This window comes from Manis pentadactyla, chromosome 5 (assembly GCF_030020395.1).
Source record: "Manis pentadactyla isolate mManPen7 chromosome 5, mManPen7.hap1, whole genome shotgun sequence".
NCBI lineage: Eukaryota > Metazoa > Chordata > Mammalia > Pholidota > Manidae > Manis > Manis pentadactyla.
This window is the reverse complement of record NC_080023.1, coordinates 55,865,878-55,891,190: the sequence shown is the minus strand read 5'-3', so window position 1 is coordinate 55,891,190 and position 25,313 is coordinate 55,865,878. Positions and strand designations below refer to the sequence as shown.

Sequence of the window (25,313 nt, the reverse complement as noted above, 5' to 3'; positions counted from 1 at the left end):
GGCACCTAGCTTGGTGTCCTAAATTCAGTTCAGTTCTGACACTATCTACCTGAAGAAGATAGCATCACATCCCATAGATAAAGGGCCCAGTCACACAATACCCCTTTCTGACACCAGACTCAAGTTCAGGTTGTTACCTGTACTTCAGAGGCTGGCTATAAATCAGAGGTTTCCACAACCCCTTCCTGGGGTTCAGTTAATTTGTGAGAGCAGTTCACAGAACTCAGGAAAACAGTTTATGACTTACATTATGGTTTATTATGAAAGGCTGCAACTTAGGAACAGTCCAATTGAAGAGAAGCATACAGCAAGGTATGTGGAAGGGGCACAGAGCTTCCATGCACTCTCCAGATTATGCCACCTTCTCAGTACCTTCACATGGAGAAGTTCTGAGCCCCTGGTTCTGAGATTTTTATGTAAGTTTCATCATGCAAGTATGAATGATTAATCATTGCTCATTAGTGATTAAGATGATCTCCAGCCCTCTTCCCTTTCCCAGAGACCTGGGAAATGTGGCTGAAAGTTCTGACCCTTAAATCCCAAGGTTCTCTTGGCAACCAGTCCCCCTCTGTAGGAGTTTTCCAATAGTCACATTAACTTAAACTCTAGTGTACCTGAAAGGGGCTTGTTATGAACAAAACACATCCATTTCACTTACATCACAATAGAGCTATTTCAGAAACTAGGACAAATCTAAATATTAAAACAAAAGATGCCCCTATAGCTCCTACATGGGAAATTACAAGAGCTTTAGGAGCTGTATGCCAGAAACCTTAGATGATGACCAAAATAGGTACTTCTTATTGTAATCAAAATACTACAACCATTTAAAAATCTGTATCCATTCTGGACTGAATAACTTGAAATCCATCCTGCTAAAAGATGCTTAATAGACCTGTTACAGCAGAACTGCTTAATAGACTTTCTTTCAAATGACCACCTGAGCTCAAAATAATGTAAGTGAAGTACTCAGAGACCAAAATGAATAGGTAGGTAAAAGACCAGTGAACTATTGGCTGTGGTCACTTTCAGGGACAGGGGTTGCCTGTCTTAGTTACCACATTTGTTAGGAATTAATAGTCACACAGAAATAGAAGATACAAAATAGGTATATGTAAGACAAATGGGATTGAGACCTATGCCCTCTTTTTAAAGCTGGAACCTCAGAGAGTTACACTTTCAGTGAGAGAGTAGATAATGCCCATCAGAACAAGAAGCTTGTCTATTTTCTCTTGAGCTCTAGATGAAAAAATAAAGGTCTTCCCTGGAAATTCACCACCATAGATCTGCTCTTACATAAGTTTGGAAATCAACTTTGTAATCCTTTGTAGTCTATAATTCTGAAGCTGAGAATTTATAAAAAGTAGTACTGACCTGGTGATACCCTGGAATGCCAGACAGAAACAAAACTTAACAAATCTAGAGGAATATATCCTCAACTAAGCCATATTATATTCCAATATATAAAGCCCCTTTGAAGATGAGTTCACAATACAAAATAACAAGGTAGGAAAAAGTTCAACATTATCAAGATCTTTAGATACAAAAAAACAATAGAATTAAACCTTGAAAAATTTTATATAATAGAATTATTGAATAGGGCCTACGAAATATAGATGTTTAAACTGACTAAAAGAAGTGATTGAATATATAACATGAAAATAAGACATTATTAGAAACAGATGTGATAAATAGATCTTTTAGGAGTGAAAATATAGTCTTAAAAATTAAAACAGTAGATTAAACAGTGAATAGATGCAGTTGGAGTAAGAATTTAGAGAATTGATAGAGCTAAGGAGATTACTAAACCTACAGCACCCAGAAATAAGAAAATACGAAAGAGAAAAGAAAAGAAATGAGAATTTGAATAAAAAGCTCCAATTCATGTGACTGGATTTTTGGAAGGAGAGCAGTAAGGAAAGGTTCAGATAAATCATGGATGAGAATTTTCCAGCATTGAAACACAGATAGGTAGGTGCTGGGTCTAGGATTTGACTTTACCCTGTTTACAAGGTTATAAGTTAGCCTGTGATTTGTTTCATGGGTGCTGACAGAAATCAGAAGATTTCTGGGTTAGACTATGGAATTTACTATTCAGAGCAAGAAGTAAGAAATAAGATTATCATATTTGCTTCATTTCCATTTCCCTTCCCCAAAATCCCACTAGTGCAGTGCAGAGGGCTCGGTGGATGCCTGTTAATGTGGTGGGTTCCTTTAGAAGAGAGGAACAATAAGCTTGGGGAACCCTGTTATACAGCAAGCAGTAAACAAGCTTGTTCTTTGTTCCGTGGGTAGATATAACCTCATCCCCCAAGTTTACACAAGGCAAATACAGTTCTGAGAAATGGCCCAGCTAAGAATAATCAGAACCTTGCGTTCGTGGCATACGTGGTGAGATATATATAGAGAGAGACAAAAAGAGAGACCCATGGAGGAATATCTCCTTACAGAAAGCACACCAAACTCTGAACTAGATAAATAAAACTAAATCCATACCTGGGTATTTGTAGTGAAACTAAGTTACTCTTATTCATAGAAATCAGCAGCAAGGAAAGCTTTAGACTGAGAGTCTAGCTCTGCTTTCATCACTTGATATATGAATCACCCTAAGAAAGTATTTGCCCTTTACGAGCCTAAGTGGTGATAAAACCTATTATAAGACTTCTGCTACTTATCTCATGTGGTGATGACAAAAGATTAATTAGCATTCAAATTAAAATTTGCTGTCTTAAATAACAGAACTTGGTGGTTTCAGGAATGGTACTGTCAAAGCAAAAGTTGTTACATTGTGAATCAGTTCAATCTCTGAAGTAAAAGAAAGCTAAGCCAACAAATATATCTCTTTAGAAATATGATTGTTACTCCTTTAAGGTAACATGAATTAATATTCTGATGACTAGGTTAGTATTTCCAGACAGTAACAGATAAAAATCTCCAACCATTTGAAGTAAATACAACATAGGATATTAAGATGTGCTTCTAATTGTGAAGCCTATGATGGTAATTGAATTTAATGTGGTCAGGTTTCTCCCTGTATGTTATTTTTACTTTTGCAATTGCATATCTTTGAGGGTATTGAACCTAGAATGGAATACAATAGGATAGTGATGTTTTTTCCCCAAGAGAAACAATACACTTTTAGCATAATGTAAACTGAAGTGCTTCTGATTTAGAAGTTGTACATTACCAGAATAATTGTATGTTTTCTAGTCTTTAATTTCTTGTATTCTTCTCAACAGTGTGTAGTACTGACTGAGATCAAACTTCCATTGCAGAAGATCATCAATGACTTTTGCCGTTCTAAGTGCCCTCCAATTAAGGTAATAGTATCACTTAGTAATGGCATGTAGTTAGCCAGAAGAAGAACACTTCCACTGTTAGAATTTGTAGCTTTTCTGTGGGTTAGATAAGAAGCTCTTTTTCCCAGGAGGACAATCACAATAATATTTTTCTCTTTAATTTTAATATATTCATTTCCTATTTTTAAAACTAAGATCTAAATTTGGTTCATAGGGATATTGGCAAAACTAACGAAGTTAAGATTAGGAGTGGAAAGAGTGGTAAATAATGAATTTATCATCTAAATTTAAACATGGTATGATGGTGGTTTTTGAAAGGTTATTTTAACAAATATTTATTGAGCATCTCCTCCTATATATAGATACAGTTCCAGGCAGTAGGATTACATTAGTGAATAGGACATACAAATTTTCCTCTTCAAGAAAATTACCTTCTAGTAGGAAGATAAATAATAAACAAGCAAATAAATATATATATGTATATACCTGTGGAGAAAAAGCTAGATAAAGAATAGAGTATAATGTCTGCATGATGTTTGGAGGGGGACCAGTCCAGGACCTTAGACTGAAAGTCAGGGAAGTCCTCTCTGAGGACATGGCATTTGAAGAGAGACTTGAATAATGAGAAAGAACCAGCTATGTAAAGATTTGGGGAAGAGCATTCAAAGCGTGGAGAACAGCAAGTATAGACTTGCAAGTGTAAAAATTCACTTGTATTTGAGGAACAGTGAGAAGCAAGCAGAACCAGAATGGAGACTGGGTGAAGAGGAGAAAGTAGTAAAATATACCAGAAGAGCATGCTCAGAGAAGTAATTACTGGGCCATATCTTATAGATCTCTGAGGATAGCTAAGTTTTAAGCATGTGAGTTTTGATCTCATGTGTATTTTTAAAAGATCATTCTGTCTGTGCTATTTGGAGAGTAGACTGTCAGTAGTTTTCAAAGTGTGGTCCAAGGACACTGAGGACCCCTGAAACCCTTTCATGGCATCTGCAAAATCAGACTATTTTCTTAATCTTACTAAAATGTTATTTTTCTTTTTCACTCTGATTCTCTTATGGGGTACAGTAGAGTTTCCAGAGTCTGCTTGATAATGTGGTGATTTCATTGCTCTAACAGCTAATGGAGTGTGTGTGTGTGCGTGTGTGTGTTTATGTTTTAAATGTTGCTCAGTTTTAATTTCTAACACAGTAAATATCAATAGGTATAACCAAGTACACAAAAGCTCTTTGGGTCGTTGGTAATTTTTAAGAATGTGAAGGAGTCACAAAACCAAAAAGAGAATCATTGAATTATTAGAGAAGGCAAGTCATTTAGGTAAGATGCTGCTGCCATATTCAAGAGAGTTGAGGAAAGAGATTGTGAGAAGTCATTGAATTTGAGGTATCTTTTGTAAAAAAGACTAACAGAACTTGAAGTAGATGAATGTGAGTTGTGAAAAAAGAATGATCAAGAATGACTCCTAATTAGGTGAGTAGTGGTGACATTGGGAAAACCGGAAAGAGGTTTAGATGGGAAAAATCATAATTCATTCCCTGTAGTTGAATATATAATACTAACTCCTCCTCTTTGTGGGGTCATTTGTTCCTTCAGAAAAAAGAAAAAGCTATTTATTCATTTGAGATAGGCAGTAAGCCATCATCATACTGTATAAAATAGGTATCCTGAAAATCTTTGGATTATAGTTGGTATATACATAGCATTTCTACACTCTGAAGAATTGTTCAGAATTTAAATGAAGCAAGTGAATAAGATATAGAATAGTCAGTAAACTGGCGTGGGGGCACAGAAGTTTTACAAAATAATTACACTAGCTTATAATCTAAAATCTTGATGTTATTGGTACGTACATTCAAATTTTAAAGTTTTTGAAAAGAATTTGTCCTCTACTCGGCACCTTTTTTTTGTTATCATTAATCTACAATTACATGAAGAATATTATGTTTACTAGCCTCTCCCCTACCCCAAATCCCCCCCACAAACCCCATTACACTCACTGTCCATCAGCATAGTAAGATGTTATAGAATCACTACTTGTCTTCTCTGTGTTGCACAACCCTCCCCTACCCCCCACCCCCCACATGATACATGGTAATCATAATACCCCCTTTCTTCTTCCCTACCCTTATCCCTCCCTACCCTCCCATTCTCCCCAGTCTCTTTCCCTTTGGTAACTGTTAGTCCATTCTAGGGTTCTGTGATTCTGCTGCTATTTTGTTCCTTCAGTTTTTCCTTTGTTCTTATACTCCACAAATGAATGAAATCACTTGGTATTTGTATTTCTCCACTTGGCTTATTTCACTGAGCATAATACCCTCTAGCTCCATCCATGTTGTTGCAAATGGTAGGATTTGTTTTCTTCTTATGGCTGAATAATATTCGATTGTGTATATGTACCACATCTTCTTTATCCATTCATCTACTGATGGACACTTAGGTTGCTTCCATTTCTTGGCTATTGTAAATAGTGCTGCGATAAACATAGGGGTGCATCTGTCTTTTTCAAACTGGAGTGCTGCATTCCTAGGGTAAATTCCTAGAAGTGGAATTCCTGGGTCAAATGGCAAGTCTACGTTGAGCATTTTGAGGAACCTCCATACTGCTTTCCACAATGGTTGATCTAATTTACATTCCCACCAGCAGTGTAGGAGGGTTCCCCTTTCTCCACAACCTTGCCAACATTTGTTGTTGTTTGTCTTTTGGATGGTAGTCATCCTTACTGGTGTGAGGTGGTATCTCATTGTGGTTTTAATTTGCATTTCTCTGATAACTAGCGATGTGGAGCATCTTTTCATGTGTCTGTTGGCCATCTGAATTTCTTCTTTGGAGAACTGTGTATTCAGCTCCTCTGCCCATTTTTTAATTGGCTTATTTGCTTTTTGTTTGTTCAGGTGCGTGAGCTCTTTATATATTTTGGATGTCAAGCCTTTATCAGATCTGTCATTTACGAATATATTCTCCCATACTGTAAGGTTCCTTTTTGTTCTATTGATGGTGTCCTTTGCTGTACAGAAGCTTTTCAGCTTGATATAGTCCCACTTGTTCATTTTTACTTTTGTTTTCCTTGCCCGGGGAGATATGTTCATGAAGAAGTCACTAATGTTTATGTCCAAGAGATTTTTGCCTATGTTTTTTTCTAAGGGTTTTATGGTTTCAGGACTTACATTCAGGTCTTTGATCCATTTTGAATTTACTTTTGTGTATGGGGTTAGACAGTGATCCAGTTTCATTCTCTTACATGTAGCTATCCAGTTTTGCCAGCACCATCTGTTGAAGAGACTGTCATTTCCCATTGTTTGTCCATGGCTCCTTTATCGAATATTAATTGACCATATATGTTTGGGTTAATGTCTGGAGTCTCTAATCTGTTCCACTTGTCTGTGGGTCTGTTCTTGTGCCAGTACCAAATTATCTTGATTACTAGGGCTTTGTAGTAGAGCTTGAAGTTGGGGAGTGAGATCTCCCCCACTTTATTCTTCTTTCTCAGGATTGCTTTGGCTATTTGGGGTCTTTGGTGTTTCCATATGAATTTTTGAACTATTTGTTCCAGTTCGTTGAAGAATGTTGTTGGTAATTTGATAGGGGTTGCTTCAAATCTGTATATTGCTTTGGGCAGGGTGGCCATTTTGGTGATATTAATTCTTCCTAGCCAAGAGCATGGGATGAATTTCCATTTGTTAGTGTCCTCTTTAATTTCTCTTAAGAGTGTCTTATAGTTTTCAGGGTATAGGTCTTTCACTTCTTTGGTTAGATTTATTCCTAGGTATTTTATTCTTTTTGATGCAGTTGTGAATGGAATTGTTTTCCTGATTTCTCTTTCTATTGGTTCATTGATAGTGTATAGGAAAGCCACAGATTTCTGTGTGTTGATTTTGTATCCTGCAACTTTGCTGTATTACAGTATCAGTTCTATTAGTTTTGAAGTGGAGTCTTTAGGGTTTTTTATGTACAATATCATGTCATCTGCAAATAGTGACAGTTTAACTTCTTCTTTACCAATCTGGATTCCTTGTATTTCTTTGTTTTGTCTAATTGCCGTGGCTAGGACCTCCAGTACTATATTAAATAACATTGGGGAGAGTGGGCAGCCCTGTCTTGTTCCTGATGGCAGAGGAAAAGCTTTCAGCTTCTCGCTGTTCAGTATGATGTTGGCTGTGGGTTTATCATATATGGCCTTTATTATGTTGAGGTTCTTGCCCTCTATATCCATTTTGCTGAGAGTGTTTATCATGAATGGATGTTGAATTTTATCGAATGCTTTTTCAGCATCTATGGAGATGATCATGTGGTTTTTGTCCTTCTTTTTGTTTATGTGGTGGATGATGTAGATGGATTTTCGAATGTTGTACCATCCTTGCATCCCTGGGATACATCCCACTTGGTTGTGGTGTATGATCCTTTTGATATATTTTTGAATTTGGTTTGCTAATATTTTATTGAGTATTTTTGCATCTACAATTATCAGGGATATTGGTCTGTAATTTTCTTTTTTGGTGGGGTCTTTGCCTGTTTTGGTGTTAGGGTTATGTTGGCTTCATAGAATAAGTTTGAGAGTATTCCCTCCTCTTCTATTTTTTGGAAAACTTTAAGGAGAATGGGTATTGTATCTTCTATGTATGTCTGATAAAATTCCGAGGTAAATCCATCTGGCCCGGGGGTTTTTTCTTGGGTAGTATTTTGATTACCGCTTCAATTTCTTTGCTGGTAATCGGTTTGTTTAGATTTTGTGTTTCTTTCTTGGTCAGTCTTGGAAGGTTGTATTTTTCTAGGAAGTTGTCCATTTCTTCTAGGTTGTCCAGCTTCTTAGCATATAGGTTTTCATACTAGTCTCTAATAATTCTTTGTATTTCTGTTGGGTCCATCGTGATGTTTCCTTTCTTGTTTCTGATTCTGTTGATGTGTGTTGATTCTGTTTTTCTCTTAATAATTCTGGCTAGAGGCTTACGTATTTTGTTTATTTTTTCAAAGAACCAGCTCTTGGTTTCATTGATTTTTTCTATTGTTTTATTCTTCTCAATTTTGTTTATTTCTTCTCTGATCTTTATTATGTCCCTCCTTCTGCTGACTTTAGGCCTCATTTGTTCTTCTTTTTCCAATTTTGATAATTGTGACGTTAGACTATTCATTTGGGTTTGTTCTTCCTTCTTTAAATATGCCTGGATTGCTATATACTTTCCTCTTAAGACTGCTTTCGCTGTGTCCAACAGAAGTTTGGGCTTTGTGTTGTTGTTGTCATTTATTTCCATATATTGCCTGATGTCCGTTTTAATTTGGTTGTAGATCCATTGACTATTTAGAAGCTTGTTGTTAAGCCTCCATTTGTTTGTGAGCCTTTTTGCTTTCTTTGTACAATTTATTTTGTTTTATACCTTTGTGTTCTGAGAAGTTGGTTATTAGAATATCAATCTTTTTGAATTTACTGAGGCTCTTTTTGTGCCCCAGTATGTGGTCTACTCTGGAGAATGTTCCATGTGCACTTGAGAAGAATGTGTATCCTGTTGCTTTTGGGTGTAGAGTTCTATAGATGTCTATTAGGTCCATCTGTTCTAGTGTGCTGTTTAGTGCCTCTGTGCCCTTTCTTATTTTCTGTCTGGTGGATCTGTCCTTTGGAGTGAATGGTGTGTTGAAGTCTCCTAAAATGTATGCATTGCATTCTTTTTCCTCCTTTAGTTCTGTTAGTATTTGTTTCACATATGCTGGTGCTCCTGTGTTGGGTGTATATATATTTGTAATGGTTATATCCTCTTGTCAGACTGAGCCCTTTATCATTATGTAATGTCCTTCTTTATCTCCTGTTACTTTCTTTGTTTTGAAGTCTATTTTGCCTGATACTAGTACTGCAACACCTGCTTTTTTCCCCCTATTGTTTGCATGAAATATCTTTTTCCATCCCTTGACTTTTAGTCTGTGCATGTCTTTGTGTTTGAGGTGAGTCTCTTGTAAGCAGCATATAGATGGGTCTTGTTTTTTTTATCCATTCAGTGACTCTATGTCTTTTGATTGGTGCATTCAGTCCATTTAGATTTAGGGTGATTATCGATAGGTATGTACTTATTGCCATTTCAGGCTTTAGATTCGTCGTTACCAAAGGTTCCAGGTTACTTTCCTTACTAAGAGTCTAACAACTCACTTAGTATGCTGTTACAAACACAATCTAAAGGTTCTTTTCTATTTCTCCTCCTTTTTCTTCCTCCTTCATTCTTTATATATTAGGTATCAAATTCTGTCTTTTTGTCTATCCCTTGATTGACTTTGGGGATAGTTAATTTAATTTTGCATTTGTCTCGCAATGAGGTGCTCCACCCTCCCTACCGTGGTTTTACTACCTCTGGTGACAGCTATCCAACCCTAGGAACACTTCTATCTATAGCAGTCCCTCCAAAATAGACTGCAGAGATGGTTTGTTGACAGAGGTAAACTCTGTCAGCTTTTGCTTATCTGGAAATTGTTTAATGCCTCCTTCAAATTTAAATGATAATCTTGCCAGATAAAGTTATCTTGGTTCCAGGCCCTTCTGCTTCATGGCATTAAATACATCATGCCACTCCCTTTTGGCCTGTAAGTTTTCTGCTGAGAAGTCTGATGTTAGCCTGATGTGCTTTCCTTTGTATGTTATCTTATTTCTACCTCTGGCTGCTTTTAACAGTCTGTCCTTTTCCTTGATCTTTCCCATTTTAATTACTATGTGTCTTGGTGTTGTCTTCCTTGGGTCCCTTGTGTTGGGAGATCTGTGGATCTCTGACCTGAATTCATTCCTGAGTTCTTGGATGTCTTTCTGTACCTCCATTAGAATGTTGATGATTTTTATTTTGAACTCCCTTTCAGGAAGAGTCACGAGGTCCATATCATTTAAATCTTTCTCGGGAGTTGTATTAATAATTTTACTCTGGACAAGGTTCCTTTGACATTTCATGTTTGTATATGGTGCCCTCTAGTGTCCAGAAGCTCTATTCTGGAGCTGCTCAGCCCCTGAAGCAATGTCGGGGGTCACAGGGGAGCGGTACTGGTGTCTGGGGGGAGGAAAGAGCTGTTCCCCACCTCCTGGCTCCTGTACAGGTCTCCACTGCCTGAGCCAGTGGGCCGGTCACACAGATATGTTTTTGTTTCAGAGCAGCTTTATATGGATCCCTGCTTTCCACAAGCAGCCGGAATCCCAGTCTCCCCAGGAACTCTGCCTGTATTAACTTTCCAACCTGGTAGTCATGCAAGTCTCATGAAAGCACCATGAAATGTAGGTTTGTGCTCCCAGAGCAGATCTCTGGAGCTAGGTATTCAGCAGTCCCAAGGCTTCCACTCCCTCCCTGCTCCGTTTCTCTTCCTCCCGCTGGTGAGCCGGAGTTGGGGAGGGTCTCAGGTCCCACAGAGCCAGAGCTCTGGTACTTTACCCTGTTCGGTGAGGTCTGCTCTTTTCTCCATGTGTATGCAGTCTGACCCCGTCCTCTTTCCTGTTGCTGTCTCAGGATTAGTTGCGCCAATTAAATTTCCTAATTGTATCCAGTTTTAGGAGGAAGCCTCTGTCTCTCCTCTCATACCACCATCTTTAATCCCCTAGTGTGCAGCTTTTAAACTTAAAAGCTCCTAGATTTCTCAGTTTTATAGATAGTTTTATAGATTGATAGAAAACGCTGTGTGTACCTATTTTTTGTTGTTGTTATCATTAATCCACAATTACATGAAGAACATTTTGTTTACCAGGCTACCCTCTTCACCAAGCCCCCCCCCCACAAACCCCATTACAGTCACTGTCCATCAACATAGTAAGATGATGTAGAATCACTACTTGTCTTCTCTGTTTTGCCCAGCCCTCCTGGTGCCCCCCCCCACATTATACATGCTAATCGTAATGCCCCCTTTCTTTTTCCCCGCCCTTATCCCTCCCTTCCCACCCACCCATCCTCCCCAGTCCCTTTCCCTTTGTAACTATTAGTCCATTCTTACGTTCTGTGGTTCTGCTGCTGTTTTATTCCTTCAGTTTTTCTTTGTTCTTATACTCCACATATGAATGAAATCATTTGGTACTTGTCATTCTCCGCCTGGCTTGTTTCACTGAGCATAATACGCTCTAGCTCCATCCATGTTGTTGCAAATGATAGGATTTGTTTTCTTCTTATGGCTGAAGTTGGGGAGGTTGTGGAGAAAAGGGGTCCCTCCTACACTGCTGGTGGGAATGTAAATTAGTTCAACCATTGTGGAAAACAGTATGGAGGTACCTCAAAAAGCTCAAAATAGAAATACCATTTGACCCAGGAATTCCACTTCTAGGAATTTACCCTAGGAATGCAGCAGCCCAGTTTGAAAAAGATAGATGCACCCCTATGTTTATTGCAGCACTATTTACAATAGCCAAGAAATGGAAGCAAACTAAGTGTCCATCAGTAGATGAATGGATAAAGAAGATGTGGTACATATACACAATGTATGTACCTATTTTGATAGTAAAGGCAATACATGATCAAGTAGGAGGTAGTCTTCGATAAACTGTTTCACTACATCTAATAGGTAGTATAAATTGTCTTAATGGGCTGCATTCTTATACACACATATTAATAGACTTTAGTTTCATTTATTATCTATAACTCAAAGTAATTTTAAACACAAAAATTTTCTTTAAAGATTCTTAGAGTGTATGTGTTATAAAAGTCATTTTTAATAAATTGTGAATTTTTATTATTATTAAGGTATCATTGATATACACTCTTATGAAGGTTTCACATGAAAAATAATATGGTTACTACATGCACTCATATTACCAAGTTCCCCCACCCCCATACTCCATTGCAGTCACTGTCCATCTTACTACACTAAATGTGTATAAAAATCTGATTTTCACCTTTCATAACCTTGTTGTGCACTGTTAGTTCCTCAGCCCCTTTAATGCTCTCAGCTTCTAGCTGTGTTCTGTTTTCCATTAACTATCACCTTTCATGAATGGATACTCTTTTCTTTCCTAAAATGAGAAGAATTCACTGCTAGACCATTAAATAAAGATGCCTGTTTCTCGTATACCGCACTTGATTTTTAAGGCAAGGCAGGAGTTCTTGTTATTTAAAAATCGTAGAATGTGTAGTGATGCTGTGTGCTGATGGTGCTTCAGATTTTGTGACACAGGCATCCAGTGCCTAATCCCAGAATCCTTGACACATAAACCAATTTACAGACAAATAATTGATCCTATTCATAATTCACTTATATCCAAAAGATATACTTAATTATAAATAAAAGTTCACAAAAGGGCCTAAGATAGTTAAAATGGTATTTTTCTTTATATATATAATCTTGAACTTGTTTTTATCACTTCACAGTTCATCAGTGCAGATATACATGGAATTTGGTCACGGTTGTTTTGTGATTTTGGTGATGAATTCGAAGTTTTAGATACAACAGGAGAAGAACCAAAAGAAATTTTCATCTCAAATATAACACAAGTATGTATATAATTAATTTTTAAATTTGATGTGAATGCTATTTTTTAAAAGGTGGCATTAGTAAAATATTGTAATATGCAATTTATTTTACTATAATTTTCATTTGTTGTATGATATTTTAAGATGAGGAACTATTTTAATTTCTTGATTGCATTACATTAAAGCTAAATGGTGTTAGACTATTAGAAGAGTATTCTAAATTCCTTCTAACATTATTTAATAATTGATGGATCAATATTTGCTTATGTCAAGCATTTTTATTTTAATTTTGTTCTATGTCACGTTCCTAGGAACATGAATTATGATTCAGTGTTTATTGAACTGTCTGTGTCTAACCACATTCTCTTGATATCATGTAAACCTAATTTTTTATTCTCTAAAAGAATTGGAAAAATCACTATGCATTTTAGCTCTTTTTTAGCCTAAAGCATTATTTGCACTCTTTATATTCAGTTTATCTCAAAGTTCAAAAGAAACCAAATATAAAGGAATGATAATATACTTTGGCCTAATAGTATTTGTGCTCCTTTATGCTTCATTAATAAGCCCAATATAATGTTTGCTTTTGACTCTTTTTTAAGAGTAATCCTTTGGAAAATTATTCTGTTTATCTCCCTGCTTACACAGTGGCTTATTATTCAACCTTTTATCTTCTGTAGTTGTCTTTAGTTTGTCACTGAAAATATCATAGAGTTAGAGTAAGCATTAAGGGATAGTATGGATTCTTGTATTGCATTAGTATTCTATTGAATAGTGCAGGAAATATGGTTATCCATAAAGGATTAGAAAAATACCATAAATATTCCCACTTATCTATAAATTATTTCTCTTAATATGTTCTGTGAATTCTTTTCTTCTTGAGATATGTGTAAACCCACATTACATTAATTTTATCTACATGTTTATAACCATAATCTTATGATTCTTATCCAGATTATTAAGCAGCAAGAGAATTTTTAGAATCTACACACTTATAAAAGAGAGAATGATAATTCCTTTAGGTTTTATGTAGATTAAATTATACCTTATTTAAGCATTGTATTGGGTTTTATGCAGTTAGGAAGTTTCCCAGCCTTATGACATATCTCATTCATCTTCTTTGGTGAGATAAACTAATTTTTTCCTATTTTTATCATGATAAGCTGGGCTGCACAATTTTTTTTTGCTTTAAATTGTTTGGTTGTTTGGCAAGCTTCAAACTTCCAGTTTCTTGACTTAAAATTTCTCTTCTCCTTTCTTACATTTCTTGGTCTTCAAAGTTAGACTCTCATCTTTTATGCACAATTTTTGTATAACATGACTAAAGCTTAACATTCAATGACTGAATGTTTCTTGTAAGTCACAAGAATCTTTGATTCTATGAAATACTTGTACTACATATAGAACCTCTGTCTCCCCCACACATAAAAATTATATTTTAAGCATTTGTAATAAAATATAAAGTACCACTATTTTGTGACAATTTTCAAAAGCTTATTTTTACTGAGGAAGGAGGGGAGTTGCTTAGAATTTTGGTTATTTTGAGAATTTTATGGTGACTGTCATTTTTGTGTGAAATTTGGAATTTACGTGAATAAAGAATACTTGAACTTATTTTTAGCTTACTTTTATTTTTAGGCTAATCCTGGCATTGTTACTTGCCTTGAGAATCATCCTCACAAACTTGAAACAGGACAATTCCTAACATTTCGAGAAATTAATGGAATGACAGGCTTAAATGGATCTACACAACAAATAACTGGTAAGTTCATTAATTCATTTATACTTACTCATTCAGCAGATTTACAGTCAGGCACTGTATTCACTGTTAAGAACACATCAACTCAAGCATGATCCAGTCCGTGGCCTCAAAACATTCAATCCAAGTGAGGACTCCAAGTGAGGAGATGTTAACACGCACGATGCTATAAAAAGAGTACAGGCACTGGGAACTCTAAACTTAGCAGGAAACCTACCCAATTTTGGTACAGCAGCATTTGGGTTTAGAGTGTCTTGATTAAAATTTGAAGATTGCATTGGTTTAGGAAGGCGGTGAAGAGATATTCTGTGCAGAGACACTAAGAGACAAGACAGAATCCAAGGAACTAAAAACTAATATGGCAGGGCTGACAGTGAGAGTTGATATAGCAAGAGTCTTAAGACATTTAGGAGGATACTTTGTTATCTCATATGGTAGGTGAACAAAGATTCCAACATGAACCACTTATGTATTCACTTAGGGAGTGCATGAAAGGGAGCATGTTTTGGAGAGAAGATAATGAGTACTTTAGGCTTGTTGAGTGAGGTGGCAATGAAGTAGTCAAGTAGAGATACATGTTTTTTGTTCAGTGACTTGGATGAAAGGAATGGATAGATGTTACTGCAAGCAGTTTGTGGGTTTATTGGGAAGAAGTTGAAGGAATGTTTTTTTAGTGGACTAAGATGAGATCATTGTCCAGAGGAGAAGAAAGGTGGCAAGGCCAGAGATTTGAAGAGAGTAAACATTTTTAAAAATTAGAAAGATTATCAGGTTTCATTTAGGGTCCATTAGAAGTTGAAGGTAATGAATTTGTAGCAGCATTAGTCTGCATAGTTTATGAGTAACTCAAAGATGGCATGTTTATAACTGTTCAGCTGAAAGTGATTCAGTTTTATCTTTAAGGCATTTGAAAGTATAAATATGATTAATGTATAGACTAGTAAAATGATTTACTTTTTTTTTCTTTGTAAGACTGAAAAGGGATAAGAAAAAAATGAGTGCCTGTTACAAATTATTTATGGAAAAACAATTTTGAATCTGTAATTAAACATCTTTGATAACAAAACTATTGGATTTTGTTTCCCAGACTGTACCTAAAAAAATGTAAAGTACAGGTTCAGATCGTCGATATTAAAGAATTTGTATGTTCCTACGAAAGTTGGCTCAACTAATCATGTAGGATTATCATTTGTTATTCTGGGCTCTGTGCAATGGTTGGTCATCATAATGGCTCAGAATCTTGAGGCTACGTATAAAAGGAGGACCCATGGAATAAAAAGGAATGAAAATAAAGAAAACCACATTTTGTACCAAAAATTATTTGGTTGGAGAGAGAATATTTAAGTAGGGTCAACATTAATAAAACTGTTTTTTCCTTAACATTTATCAGTTGGTATTTACTGCTTTACAGTAATACTCTGTTATTTGAAGAACATTTTTAAATAGCTAAAATAACATATGTTCATACTAGATAATGCATGTATGTGTATATATTTAAGTAGACTTAAAAATGAGAACTACTTCAGACATTCTCCCCTCTCCAGAGATAATAGCAGCTAAGTTTGATATTACCCTGCTGACCTTTTCATTCCACCTAACATACAAAGTTTGTGGGGATACAGCTTACTGTTTATTTAATTTTTTTGAATAAGCAAAAGGTTCAAAAATAATTAAGGGCAAATTTTGAAAGTGAAAACTTTTCTCCCTACTTGTAGCTCCCACTCACTTCTCACACATCTACTGTTTTTAGTTTAGTGTGTTTCCTTCTGGGTGTTCTTATGCTTTTTTATACACAAAGTATCATATTACACATAGTGCTATCCTTTGCCTTTCCATTAAACAAAATATCTAGATGATCTTCTGAAAACATCAATAATTGCAGAACATCTTTTTTCCTCTTTTTAATTTTTTTTAATGCATAATATTTTGTGGTATGAATAAAAATGGCATAAGTATAATTTTGATTTGCATTTTATATATTATGAATGAGATTAGGCATCTTTTCTTTAGTTTCAGAGCTGTTTTTTCCTTTAATGCGAGTCATCTTTTCTTTGTCTATTTTCCTGTTGAATTGTTGATCATTTTCTTAACCATTCCCTGGAAAAAATACATATATCTATAAAATGTAGTATATAATATATAAACATCTGCAAGTAATATTTTAAAACCTGGCAAATATGCCATATTTTGTTTGGCACTTGACTTTGCTTCTAAATGTTTTTACTGTGTGTTTATAATACCAAGTTTTTCAACTTTTTTCCATTATGGCTTTTACTTTGAATCATGATTAGAAAAACCTTCCTTACTGCAAAGTTTGAAAGGAATTTTTCTCCCATGCTTTTATCTAATAATTTTTTAGCACCTATTTTGACACTTAAAATTGTTAGCCATTTGGATTAAATGCCTTCCCGATGGCTTTTTTCCCCAAAATATTTATTAAATAATTTTCTTTTCCTACTGATTTGAGGTGCCACTTAATTGTATCCTTTGTGGGTCTGTTTCTGAATTTTCGCATCCCTTCTGTTTATCTGCCTTGTCTATTCGTGAGCTAGTACCACTCTGTATTATTACTAAATAAGTATAACTAATACCAATATATTAAGTGTTGAGGCTTTACAAAATATTTTAATATCTAATAATAAGCCTTTGTCACTACCTTCCCTCCCTCCCCGCTCTGAGTTTTCTTGGCTATTTTTGTTTAAGTTCTTAAGTTCACTTTGGAAAAATCATCTGTCTAGCTACCCATACTTCTTCCTGTCCCCTACAAAAAGATTTATAGTGGGATCTATTTAATTCTGTAAATTAGGGAAAATTAACATCTTTTTTATGATAAATCTTCTAATTTAAATACCTATATCAGTATATAATGATTTTCTTTATTTTTTTCTTGTAGTGGTATCACCATTTTCTTTTAGCATTGGTGATACTACAAAACTGGAACCTTATTTACATGGAGGCATAGCTGTCCAAGTTAAGACTTCTAAAACATTTTGCTTTGTAAGTATTTTTTTTTTCTGCTTAAAAAAAAATTTATTCATAGAATAGTAGTAGAAGAGAAAAGGAAATAAAATAGTTAACCAAATAGTTAATTTAAAGGCCAGATTTTGTTTTTTAATTTGCACCTTCTTTGAGGAAAATGGTATCAATCTAAGGAAAAAAAATCACATTAACAAAATAATTTACAGCCAGAATACCAATGCATATAATTGAGGCATATAGATTACCTCAAAGAAACTACACCTTTGTGAACCACTGAAGTTATTCATACTCCTTAAATTATTTCCTAAAACAAATGATAAAATAATACATATTTGAAAGATTTAGCAAACATTGAAAAAAGTGTATGTTTTATTATTCAATTAATTATATTTTTTAAGTTAAAGGTGTATTTCTTTTTATCAAACTTGTTAATACATATTAAATTTTAATATTTTTAATTTCAAGGAACAGTATATGTTGGAAATGTAAAATACTTCCTATAAACACATTGGAAGGAAAACAAATATTTGAATAAAGGGAAGGTAGACGTTATTTGTATTAAGGAGCTAAGAAGTCTCCTCCTGCTTAAATCCTTTGGCCACTAGTATAAGTTAATATATCTTTTTTTCCTACAAATGAAGTTTTTAACTTGATTGCCTTTTGTTTACCAGGAAAGTTGTTAACCATAGTCCAGTACAAGGCTTTGTCTAAGTCAAAGTTAGAACAAAACAAATTAGAATACTATATCTAGTCAAATCTGCCCCTGCATTACTTTACTCTTGGTACTATCCCCAATTTTTAATTATGCCTCAAGGAAATTTCAGATTGGGTGAGGTTTGGGGGTTTTTTTGGCCTTCATGTTTTTTTTGCTCACAGAGAAAATTTTAACTTAGTGTTTATTCAAGTCTTATCAGGCATAACAAGTTTTGATAACATGATATCAGAAAAATATGGTAACCTTTCAGTTAAAATAATAGAATTTTTTCAAATATACTGACGTTTTCTCCAGTTTTTCCCAAATTTATTAAGAGCAGCAGGTTGTCTAATTGCTTTTAACATTAAAAAAAAAAAGTGTGTTATAAGGAGCAACATGGGGAGTGATAGTTATTTTATATTTCAGTTAAGACGTATTAGTCCAAACTTATTTATTTTAGACCTTTGAGAGAGTTTTGTTGCTCTGTATATTTTTTCAAGAAATCACTCACTGGCTCTGAATGTAACAGTTTTTGTTTCTGTTTCTTTTTCTACTAGGAGCCATTGGAAAGGCAGATAAAACGTCCTAAGTGTCTTATTGCAGATTTTAGCAAACCTGAGGTGAATAAACATTGTAGGTTTGAAAGAGGCAGCAGAATGGGGAATGGGGATTGGTAAGAGATAATACAGTTAAAACAGGGTAGCCATGTATATATTTTTCTGTAAAAATTTTTTTTAAAGATTGTGTTCATATATCTAGAGTTGATTCCCAAGGATTGAAAACAGAAATTTATATTATAGGAAAGTGTTAGAATAATAGGTAAAATATTTTGCTTTTATATATGCTAGCTTTGATAGCTAAAAGACAATTTCAATAGTTTATGCAAAGGTGATCTTACTAAACGATTTTCTGAACCATGTAGGTTTATATAATACAGATTTCTTCCCAAAAAACCTTAGAAGAATTTATTCTATGTTTTAAATCACTGGATATAATTTTGTAGCAGTTACTGAATACATTTATGATAAGGAAAGAACTACATTAATAGTTTCCAAATTTGTAAATGTTGATAAAGAAAAAAAATTAGGTAATTTTGCACAAATATTTTGTTGCTATTTTTTAGCTGTTAAAGCTCTAAGTTTCATATGAATAACCTAGTAAAAACTAGGTTTTTATCCCTGAGATTGAAACTTGGCTCTTTTGCCATTAAATAAAGCTTTATGGTCTTAAAGTCAAGTAATTTAAATTCTTTAAGCCTTAGCTTCTTCATCTGTTAAATGGAGATAATAGTATCAAGCTAATTCATTTATTTTAAGGATTAAATTAAATAATACTTAAAAGCATTAGCACAGTGCCTGGCACATATTATCAACTCAACAGGTATTGACCAATTTTTAATGTTGTAAACAGGCACCTTTACAGATTCATGCAGCTATGCTTGCCTTGGACCAGTTTCAGGAGAACTATAGTCGCAAGCCAAATATTGGGTAATGTTTTTTATTGAAATAAATTTTTTGCTTACCATAAAAACAGTATTTCAGAAATTATAGATGAAAAATTTTTAAAGTAACTAATTAAAAGATTGCAACACCAGTAGATACACCAAACTATAAATGTTTATTATGACCTTCTGATGTTTTTTCTGATGGAAGTGGAGAGATCAGTTTATAAAATGAACTGTACTAAATAAGAATTTTCTAATTTTGAAGTCTTCAAAGCTGTAATTTATTAAATTAAAAATATGAGAATTATTGAACTATGAATCCACTATGTATTTACTATTTAGCCTATTAAGTCAGAAGTACTGTTGCAAAAGATGTTTGCCTTGTATATTTAAAATCAAATTTTATTTATATATTATCCTTAGGTGAACATAATTTTTGAAGTAATGTATTTATAAGCCATTACTTTCAAGTCAGTGAAGCACTTTCTGCTACCTGTTGGCAAAATTCCACATTTTTTGAAACAATCTCTTACATTTTAGTTTTGAGTATGACTTACTGTTTATAGGAATTGGAAAAATTGAAATTGGGGTGTTTTGTTTCAAATCCTAGATGCCAACAAGATTCACAAGAACTTTTGCAACTAGCAAAATCTATAAGTGAAACCTTGGAGGAGAAGGTGAATATTAAAAAAAATGTGTAACATAAATATTCTATAAGTTAATGTGCTTCATCCTTTAAATTCTGGCTTTTCTACTTGCTGACTCTTAGAGTAAGCAAATTACTTTGTTCTGCTTCAGTTTATAAATCTATAAATGGATCTATAAACAGGTTAATCTACTTCATAGGGTTTTTGTGAACATTAAGTGATTAGTAATTTTGTTAAGTACTTGGAACAGCATGTGGTATATAGGAGTTCCTATATGCTGTACTGCTTAATTTTTAGTATTATCTCTTCTGATTTATTTGGTTTGTTAACCCACAAAAACTTACTGTATACAAAGTCATTTGCTTTCTTATGAATCGTCTCTTTTATACATTATATGTTCATATCTCTTTAATTGCATTTCGCATACCATGTTTGGATATATCATCTAAAAATGTGTTTTCATGTTTTGTTTTCAGATATCAAAGTAGCAGTTTTTGTGCAATTATTTGAAAATTTAGTGTTTTTCTTATTTTATAAAAAGAAAGTGAAAGTCTTAGTAATGGTAAGAAGTAATATAATTAAAACAAAGAAGGAAATGATAAATACACTGAAAACATTGAATCATTAGCAATAAATGAAAAACCTTTTATGCATATTTAGTGGTTATAGAAAAAAATAGGAAAAGCTAGACATGGATTGATAAAGTCTGTGATTAAAGGGAAGATTGTGATTAGAGATGTATCAGGTTTACTGAGATCAACCATAGGTACATTTCACCCTTTTTAGGTTATAGTTAGATATATAAAATCCTGTATGCAGTTAACTATACACAATGATTTCAAAGTTGTACAATCATGTATCTACCACCACAATTAAGATATGAAACATTTCCATAATGCCAAATACCCTTGTGCCTCTTTTAATCTTGTCTTTCTCCAACCAAACCATGGCAACCACTCCAGTTTTGCCTCTTCCAGAATGGCATGTAAATGGAACCATGCAGTATGTAGCCTTTTGAGTCTGACTTCTTTTACTAAATACAATGAATGTGAGTTTTGTTCATGTTGTTGTATATTGATTTCATTTTATTGCTGAGTAGTATTCTATTATGTAGATGTACCACAGTTTGTCCCTGCATCAGTTACTAAACATTTGGGTTTCCAGTTTAAACAGTTATGAATAAGGCTGCTACAAATATGTATGTATGGATTTTGGTGTGAACATAACATTTTCATTTCTTTTAGTCAAATACCTAGTACAGCCATATAATAGATGTTTAATTTTATAAGAAACAGCCAGATTGGTTTACAGAGCATCTGTATCATACTGCATTTTTATAAGAAAGAACCAAGTTGGTTTACAGAGCATCTGTTTCATACTTCATTTCCACCAGAAATGGATGACAGTTTGAGTTGCTCTGTGTTCTCTCTGTAATTTTGTTTTATCAGTTTGATTTTAGCCATTTTAAAGTATGTATATTAGCATCTTTTGGTTTTAATTTGCATCTCATTAGTGGCTGTGAATTTGAGTATTTTTTGGTGTGCCTATTTGCCTTTCATCTTGCTTATCTGATTAAACTGTTTTTTCAAATCATTATGTATTTTTTAATTAGTTTGTTTTCCTCTTATTGATTGAAAGAGTTTTTTATATATTCTGGATTTTAATCCTTTACTATATACATGTTTTTCAAATACTCTTCCTGTCTTTGGGTTGCCTTGTCATTTTATTCCAATATCTTTTGGAGAGCAGAAGTTTTTAGTTTTGATAAAGTTATTTATTTATTTTTATTTTGGTGTCATTAATATACAGTTACATGAGCAACACTGTGGTTACTAGATTCCCCCCAATATCAAGTTCCCACCACATACCCCATTACAGTCACTGTCCATCAGCATAGTAAAATGCCATAGAGTCACTACTTGTCTTCTCTGTGCTATAGTGCCTTCACTGTGCCACCCGCCTACATTATGTGTACTAATCATAATGCCCCTTATTCCCCTTCTCTCTCCCTTCCCACCAAGTCCCCCCAGTACCATTCCCTTTAGCAACTTTTAGTCCATTCTTGGGTTCTGTGAATCTGCTGCTGTTTTGTTCCTTCCGTTTTTGCTTTGTTCTTATGCCCAACAGATGGGTGAAATCATTTGGTACTTGTCTTTCTCCGCCTGGCTTATTTCACTGAACATAATACCCTATAGCTCCATCCATGTTGTTGCAAATGGTAGGATTTGTTTTCTTCTTATGGCTGAATAATATTCCATTGTGTATATGTGATAAGAGATGTATCAGGTTTACTGAGATCAACCATAGGTACATTTCACCCCTTTTAGGTTATAGTTAGATATATAAAATCCTGTATGCAGTTAACTATACACAATGAATTCAAAGTTGTACAATCATGTATCTACCACCACATTCTTTGTCCATTCACCTACTCATGGGCACTTAGGTTGCTTCCATTTCTTGACTATTGTAAATAGTGCTACAGTAAACTTAGGGGTTCGTATGTCTTTTTGAAACAGGGCTCCTGCATTCTTAGGGTAAATTCCTAGGAGTGGGATTCCTGGGTCAAATGGTATTTCTATTTTTAGTTTTTTGAGGAACCTCCACACTGTGTTCCACAATGATTGAACTAATTTACATTCCCACCAGCAGTGTAGGAGGGTTCCCCTTTCTCTGCACCCTTGCCAGCATTTGTTATTCTTAGTCTTTTCTGTTGGCCATCCTAACTGGGTGTGAGGTGATATCTCATTGTAGTTTTAATTTGCATTTCCCTGATAATTAGCAGCGTGGAGCATCTTTTCATGTGCCTGTTGGCCATCTGAATTTCTTCTTTGGAAAATTGTTCATATCCTCCACCCATTTTTTAATATGGTTATTTGCTTTTCCAGTGTTAAGGCTTGTGAGTTCTTTATATATTTTGGATGTTAACCCCTTGTCGGATATGTCATGTGCAGATATTCTCCTACTGTATGATGCCTTTTTGTTCTGCTGATGGTATCCTTTGCTGTACAGAAGCTTGTTAGCATGATGTAGTCCCATTTGTCCATTTTTTACTTTATTTCCCTTGCCCAAGGATATGTGTACAGGAAAAAGTTACACATGTTTATATTCAAGAGATTTTTGCCTATGTTTGCTTCTATGAGTTTCATAGTTTCATGACTTACATTCAGGTCTTTGATCCATTTTGAGTTTACTTTTGTGTATGGGGTTAGACAGTTCAGTTTCATTCTCTTGCATGTAGCTGTCCAGTTTTGCCAGCACAAACTGTTGAAGAGGCTGTCATTTCCCCATTGTATATCCATGGCTCCTTTTTCATATATTAATTAACCATATATGCTTGGGTTTATATCTGGGCTCTCTAGTCTGTTCCATTGGTCTATGGTCCTGTTCTTGTGCCAGTACCAAATTGTCTTGATTACTGCGGCTATGTAGTAGAGCTTGAAGTCGGGGAGCATAATCCCCGTAGCTTTATTCTTCCTTCTCAGGATTGCTTTGGCTATTTGGGGTCTTTTGTGGTTCCATATGAATTTTAGAACTATTTGCTCTAGTTCGTTGAAGAATGCTGTTGGTATTTTGAAAGGGATTGAATTGAATCTGTAGATTGCTTTAGGCAGGATGGCCATTTTGACAATATTAATTCTTCCTATCCATGAGCACGGGATGTGTTTCCATTTATTGGTATCTTCTTTAATTTCTCTCAAGAGTGTCTTGTACTTTACAGAGTATAGGTCTTTCACTTCCTTGGTTAAGTTTATTCCTAGGTATTTTATTCTTTTTGATGCAATTGTGAATGGCATTGTTTTCCTGATTTCTCTTTCTGCTTCTTCATCGTTAGTATATAGGAATGCAACAGATTTCTGTGTATTAATTTTGTATCCTGCAACTTTGCTGAATTCAGATATTAGATCTAGTAGATTTGGAGTGTATTCTTTAGGGATTTTTATGTACAATATCATGTCATCTGCAAACAAGGACAGTTTTAACTTCTTCCTTGACAGTCTGGATGCCTTTTATTTCTTTGTGTTGTCTGATTGCCGTGGCTAGGACCTCCAGAACTATGTTGAATAAAAGTGGGGAGAGTGGGCATCCTTGTCTTGTTCCTGATTAGATGAAAATCTTTCAGCTTCTTGCTGTTAAGTATAATGTTGACTGTGGGTTTGTCATATACGGCCTTTATTATGTCAAGGTGCTTGCCCTGTATACCAATTTTGTTGAGAGTTTTATCATGAATGAATATTGAATTTTGTCAAATGCTTTTTTCAGCATCTATGGAGTTGAACATGTGGTTTTTGTCCTTATTGTCAATGTGGTTGTATGATGTTGATGGATTTTCAAAATTGTACCATCCTTGCATCCCTGGAATAAATCCTTCTTGATCATGACGGACGATCTTCTTGATGTATTTTTGAATTTGTTTTGCTGATAGTTTGTTGAGTATTTTTGCATCTGTGTTCGTCAGGAATATTGGTCTGTAATTTTCTTTTTTGGGGTGTCTTTGCATGGTTTTGGTATTAGACTGATGATTGTCTCATAGAATGAGTTTGGAGGTATTCCCTCCTCTTCTAGTTTTTGGAAAATTTTAAGGAGGTTGGGTATTAGATCTTCACTAAATGTTTGATAAAATTCAGTTGTGATGCCATCTTGTCCAGGAGTTTTGTTCTTAGGTAATATTTTGATTACCAGTTCAATTTCATTGCTAGTAATTGGTCTATTCAGATTTTCTGTTTCTTTCTGGCTGAGTCTTGGAAGTTGTATTTTTCTAGAAAGTTGTCCATTTTTTCTAGGTTATTCAGTTTGTTAGCATGTCATTTTTCAGTTTTCTCAAATAATTCTTTGTATTTGTGTGGTATCCATAGTGATTTTTCCTTTCTCATTTCTGATTCTGTTTATATGTATAGACTCTCTTTTTTTCTTGGTAAGTCTTATTAGGGTTTTATCTATCTTGTTGATTTTTCTCAAAGAACCAGCTCCTGCTTTCATTGATTCTTTTTATTGTTTTATTCTTTTGATTTTATGTATTTCTGCTCTAATCTTTATTATGTCTCTCTTTCTGACTTTGGGCCTCCTTTATTCTTCCTTTTTTAGTT

General features: G+C 34.5%; 1 protein-coding gene across 1 annotated transcript in view; it reads left to right on the top strand.

Moving 5' to 3' along the window:
* UBA6 (ubiquitin like modifier activating enzyme 6) overlaps positions 1-25,313 on the top strand; it is an 85,507-nt gene that overhangs the window by 23,476 nt on the left and 36,718 nt on the right. The window contains exons 7-13 of the mRNA XM_036918149.2: positions 3,240-3,320; positions 12,602-12,724; positions 14,342-14,465; positions 17,356-17,459; positions 18,693-18,755; positions 19,546-19,622; positions 20,190-20,256. Coding sequence (XP_036774044.1) covers positions 3,240-3,320; positions 12,602-12,724; positions 14,342-14,465; positions 17,356-17,459; positions 18,693-18,755; positions 19,546-19,622; positions 20,190-20,256 — 639 coding nt within the window. The remainder of the gene's footprint in view (positions 1-3,239; positions 3,321-12,601; positions 12,725-14,341; positions 14,466-17,355; positions 17,460-18,692; positions 18,756-19,545; positions 19,623-20,189; positions 20,257-25,313) is intronic.